This window comes from Tetrao urogallus (assembly GCF_951394365.1).
Source record: "Tetrao urogallus genome assembly, chromosome: 12".
Lineage (NCBI taxonomy): Eukaryota > Metazoa > Chordata > Aves > Galliformes > Phasianidae > Tetrao > Tetrao urogallus.
Window position 1 is genome coordinate 452901 of NC_136825.1, and position 6000 is coordinate 458900.

At 52.1% G+C, this 6000-nt stretch overlaps 1 protein-coding gene across 1 annotated transcript in view; it reads right to left on the reverse strand.

Moving 5' to 3' along the window:
- The window catches only part of ZFHX3 (zinc finger homeobox 3), a gene marked incomplete at both ends in the record, with an annotated part of 94180 nt that extends 88771 nt beyond the window's left edge, over window positions 1–5409 (reverse strand). Inside the window, one exon of the mRNA XM_079541249.1 lies at window positions 2700–5409. Coding sequence (XP_079397375.1) covers window positions 2700–5409 — 2710 coding nt within the window. The remainder of the gene's footprint in view (window positions 1–2699) is intronic.
- Between the last annotated feature and the right edge of the window lie 591 nt (window positions 5410–6000).

Here is a 6000-nt window from a genome sequence, read left to right on the forward strand (position 1 = left end):
CAACATGCAGAACATGGCACGTACAAAACCCAGTCTGAACAGAGCCACTCAGATCCGCTCTCTCGTCCAACAGTTTAAAATGGCAGCCTTCTAAAAACAGTGTTTATAGATGCTTTGTACATACAACCATTATTACTAATGGGAGTGCAATAAAACGTCAAGGAAAACCAGCAAGATGCTTGCTGTCTTTAAGTATCATAGATCTACCCTTCAAACTGAGAGCTGAACTCTGTTCACTTACAGTAAGTGAATACAGCAAGCTCTTATTTACATCAGAGTTCTCTGAAGTTAGGAACAGAGACTTTTTTCTAACATTAACTTTTTACGTGAAAGCACAGGCACCCACCACAAGCCTCTTCTTAGGACCTTTGCTCCACCTTGCTCTCTTTTTCCATTTTGAAGACACTTATGCAGCTTTTCGGTATTCTACTTTGATCTTATGTCATAGCTTGGCTTAAAAATCTGATTTTATCAAAGAAACCTGTAGGCCAGCAGTTACCCAGCCAACCAAAACGTTTCTTATGCTGAGAAACAGCCACCACTGCGAGGCTGCCCTGCTCTGGGGCGGGTACCAGAACTGCATGCCAACCCTCCTGAAGGCATGCAGCCACAGCTGGCGCAGGCACTGCATGGGACGAGCCGAGTGCCAGCACCCTGCCCTTCTGTCAACGCAGCCGCGCTCCTCTTTCTCAAATCATTTCTATCTTGCCGTGCCACAGCACAATTCCACAGCTACTCCTGCACAGCTGCTCACCGCACACAGAGAGCCATCACTTGCCTTCCACAGCCCGCATCTCCTAATCACAGTAATTTTTCTAAGCATTCCTCTTAGGACACATCTTGAAATCCTCTCTTCGAATCCATCTATCCTTAAAGCGTCGTGCAGTAAAAACCTGTAAGCAATATCTTCTGATTTATTAATATTCCTCTCAAGCTCAGTTTTGGACTGAAGAGTAAAAATGGGAAAAATGTGCTTGATTTCTAACAAAGTTCACAGCGTGCGTATGAGTTTAATGAGCTAAACTTGTGTCAAGTGCTTATTGACATGGGAAGGGCCTCCCTCCGTGATCCTCAGCTTGAGATTTATAACCATCAAGTGTACTGCTCACAAATCACTTTCCAGGCAAGCTCACAGATGCTCAAGGCCTCGTAATGCACCTCAAGAGGTTTCAGCTAAAGTACTCCCAACTTCTCTCACGCCAGCCTCCCTTACTTCAGCAAGGAGGCTCCGAGTCCCAAAAGGGGTGCATCCCAAGAAACCACCCACAGATGACTGCGTAAGATTACATGCTGCTGTCAGCTATGTTACAAGCAATTGTCAGTTACAGCGGGTGGCAACTTGGAGCTACTGAAAATGTACCAGACAAGCTCATGTCCTCGACCTCCCAAAGATGCAAGCTGGGAAATGCAACAAAAAAGAACAAAAAAAAAAAAGATAATTACTTTAAGTTATAATCACTTGAGTTCCTCCATTTTCTTTTTCATTTTTTTTAGTATTTTGTGGTGTTGTTCTCTCATATGACTTTCACGTCCTTCTGGACTAATAATAAACTGTACTATGAATAGCTGAAGGAAAGGAGAACATGCATGAGACCAATGAACCAGCAATGTAGTGCATCAGTAATAATAGCATCAATGGATGGACAAGGGCAGAGAGGGCAGAGAGCAGCACAAATAAATTAGTTCAAAGGAAGGCAGGTAAGTGGCAGATCTCTTTTCACATACTTTCTCAAGGCGCTGTGAAAAACCCTCAGCAACACCAAAAACAATGCAGAAATAAGTCACTTCCATCTGGCATGCCCTAAGTGCTGTGTGGGACTCTAGCATGAAAGCAGAGCTATTACAGAGCGCTGCAGTGGCTGCTGTCAGTGTCAGGGGACATAAAAGCAGCTTGGTGGAGGAACCTTGACAGAAACTTATTCCTTACCCTATTCTAATTCTTGGGCTAAACTTTGTGGGGATAACAGTGTGCCCCCCAGAGTGCCAACACAAACATGATGAATGCTTGCTGTCAGGAAAAACACATTTGGTAATTTATTTCAAAGTGCTTTTGTCAGTTGATGAGAGAAATAATCTTCCCTCCCTATAGCCATTCCTCTTCGGTTTAATGACTCTCCTTCCTCTGTTCAGGCCTCAAATCTTATCTATTGTGCTGGTGTCAGAGGGGTGGTTTCAGCTGAGTTTCTTCAGCAGAAGAACATCTACCAAACTCATTGCAACTCTCAAAACACACTTACCTTTTCTCCTCAAGACAATACAATACGCAGTGCACCACCTCAGCCTCCAGCTCTGGGAGCACTAGCAGCTCACAGAGCCACCCGGACAGTGCCTACGTCCCTTACCAAAGCAAGCCCAATCCATCAGGAAACGCAGTGAAGCATCCTGACTGCAGTAATAAGGAACACTCAGTGCATGTCAGCTACAACTACTGTTCTATTACTTTCCTTCCAGAACTTTTAGAAAATGAACCAAAAAAAGTGACATACTTTCTTAGGATGACAAAATGTTGTGGAAGAACGCAGAAGAGAATTCTCTGCTTCATCCCTACTGTGCAGGCTCCATCCTTGGTCAACACACACGGGCAGTCCACTGCACTGCAGCTGCACTTCACCGTGAGTTGCAGGGACAGAACAAAGCCCGTGGCACAAACACAACTCTCCCCTTACGCACAGGAACAGTGGAAAACCCTTCAATCTCACCTAGAGATGGAGCCATTGCTGCCATGGGATTGGCAGGATCAAGCTGGAATCCACTCATCATGAACTGTGCATCTGAGGAAGTGCTATCCATCTTCAGGTTGGGAAGGTTCATGTTCTGTGCCAGGTAGTACTGGTAGAGCTCGGCCTCGGCAGGGGACGGCAGGCTCCCGAGGCCCAGGTGCCGGTTGTGTTGGATCTGGGACATGTTTTGCTGAAGCAGCATCATGTTGTGCATGTGCTTCTCACTGGTCATGTGAATACGAAGGTTTCTGGCTACATTGGTCTCATAGTCGCACACCTCACACCGCCATGTGGGTTTGGTTTTTGGTTTGGTGGGGGAGGGGGCCCCACAGGTGCTGCCAATGTTTGCTGCTGCAGCGGCCGCGGCTGCTGCAGCTGCTGCTGCCGCCCCGGCGGTGTGGCTGAAGACTTGCTCTCCCCCTCCGTTCTGCAGGTTTTGCATGTTGTTGAGATGCTTGTCAGACTGCATATGAATACTGAGGTTGCCTTTGGTAGTAGTGGAGTAGTTACAGACCTCGCAGCGGAAGGGCTTGTAACCACAGGTGTAGCTTTCACCCCGTGCCAGCCGTGGGTGCGGCTGCCCACTTTTGCAGTAGACACAGGAGCCCCCTGGCTCAGGATGTTTCTCCTTCATGTGCGCCTCAAGCGTCTGCTGGTACTTGTAGTGCCAATTGCACTTGGGACACTTGAGTGTCTTACATGAGTTGCGAGAATGCATCATAGTCATGTGGCCACCCAGCGACCGTGAGGAGCCCAGGACCGTGTCACACTTTGGGCACTCCACGCCACTCCCCGAGGGGCACTCCCCACCCCCAAGTTCACAGAGGGGGCCAGCATGCTGGTGATGGGAGATGTAGCTCCCGTCCTCGCCCTCTGTGCTCTCATTTGGTTCTGGTGCTGTGGCATTGTCTTTATTGGCACTTTCATCGATAAAGTCCAGCCTCCTGCTGCCCTCTGCCACATTGGCTCCGCTGCCCTCATTGTTAAAGCTTAAGTGATTCCTCCTGTTTGCACCATCAAAGACAAAGGAAGAAGCAGAATTAGAACTAGTAGAAGCTGTGCCCCGTGACAGGGTCTGGAGCACGTTAGGCATTAAGGGAGAGTTAGAAATGCTTTGGTTTGAGAGAGCAAGGTCCTTTTTGCTGCTGCTGCTGCTGCTGCTGCCGCCTGCCACAGCCCCAGGGTCCTCCTGGGGCCTGTCCTCCAGTTCATCCTCCAACTCACTTGGAAACAGTCCTTTGCAACCCTCATCATCCTCATCTTCTTCCTCTTCCTCCTCCTCCTCTTCCTCCTCCTCCTCCTCCACCTCCTCTTCTTCCTCTTCCTCCACCTCTTCCACAGGCTCTGCCTTCTCTGAGAGGCTGTCCTGGTCGCCCCCCTCTTGCTTTTCCCCCTCTGCCACCCCAGGGTCCTTCCCCTCGGAGGATTTGGTGGGACTGGAAGCCAGCGGGCCCAGGGGGACTGAGGTAATTGGAGTCTTCAGAGCCGAGCTGGTCAGCCCACCCAGGTTGAGGAGCGCACCGGGGGCCAGGACGCCTGAAGGTGGCGGCTCCGCTCCGCCAGCTGGCCCAGCCTGCAGGGCCTGCTCGCCTTCCATGCGAATGCCACTGAATTTGCCATAAAAACTGTGTCCAGGGCCTATGAGGTTAGCTGTGGAAACAAGAGGGTGCTGAAAGGTTTTGTTTTTTGGTTCCAGAAAGCTGACGAGAGGTTCCTTGTCTTTGCCTATCCCTTGGATGATAGCGGAGATGTTCTTATTGCTAAGAATTTTCCGCTCCTCCTCACTCAGAGTCATTCGGTGGTCGTGCACCGCGTGGGTCACGAACGAGCGGACATACCCAAAGGAAAGCTTGCACAAGAAACACATCAGGATGGGCTTCCTCTTCCCGTAGAGCACAAAGCCATCGAATTTGGACAGGTCCACATTGTTGGGAACATCTTTGGATACGCAGGAGCTTTTGGCAGAACCATCGCTGTTCAGGTAATCCTTGTTGCTTTTGTGTCGCACATCGAAGACGCGGAAGCTGTGCAGGACGGGGCTGATGCCCGCCAGGGCTGAGGTATTCGGGAAGGTCTGGTCTGAGCCCTCAAACCACTTCCCGAAGGATGAGGCTATGTGGAAGGTGTTGATGATCTGCGGGTAGACGGGGGCGGTGCCGGAAGGCTCCCCCTGCTTGGAGAGAGAGTTCGGGAGCAGCGAGGGGAGAGCCCCGCTGCCACAGGCGGCCCCGCTCTGCACCAGCTGGCTGAGGCTCTCCACGATGTAGGCCGAGCCGTCCGGCTGGTAGACGATCTCGCCGGCCAGGTTCTCCACATCGCTCTCCTCGTCCCCATCCTCGCTGCTCTCGCTCCCGCTCTCCCCCCTCAGTGGCGGGGGTGGGCGGGCGCTGGCGCAGCGATGTTCCATGTAGCTCTGCAGGCCGGCGAAGGAGGCCGCGCACTGCCCGCAGCTCACCTCCTTGCTGGCGGGCTCGGCGCCGGGGCCGGCCGCGGCGCTGCTCTCGGAGACGCGCTCGGGGAAAGGGACCCTCAGGCTGTCCAGGGGGCCGCGGCTCTCCACCGCAGGCTGCTCCATGCTGCCGGCCGTGTCGGGGAGGTGGGCGCTGTTGAGATCAGTCCATTGCTGGTGCTGAGAGATGCCGCACCCATTGTCCTTCCCGGGGATGACGGGCGAGTCACAGCCTTCCATGGCAGGGCCGGCACGGAGCGCTCATTGCACCCGGTACGGCTGGGACCTGCAGGCGGGGAGAGAGGAAGAGAGGCGGGTGAGTCAGAGAGCAGGCAGTTCCATAAAGACCATGCACCACAAACGCCATGGGCATCCTGCTCTTTGGGATCGCGGGTGATGGCACGAGAACCGGTGCCCCAGGTGAGCTCTGGAGACAGAAGACCTGGTGTAAGACGCTAATGCAGCACCGGGTGTGCAGCCACAGGAAACGAGCGATAGAAACTAACAGGTGCTTGCCCCTGCCACGCTTCTGTAGTCACGGATGGGAGCAGGAAAGGCAAGCGGCTGGTCAAAGCGACCTGGCGGTGTGGAGAACCCCTCAGTCCTTCCCTGGGGGGGATGGGTAGACTGCACTACCCACTTTCAACCTCAGAGAGATCTTCAAAACAATTTACAGAAAAGTGTCTGAGAAAAACTGAGTTAGGATGCTACAAAAGAACAGTGTTGAAGCTTTAAAGCTTTGCAAAAATTATTCTCCCTTATCCGTGGCTTCCTAACTCGGACACTACAATTTTGGGGCTATTCCCCTCTGTTAGCAGCTCTGGGAGCGCA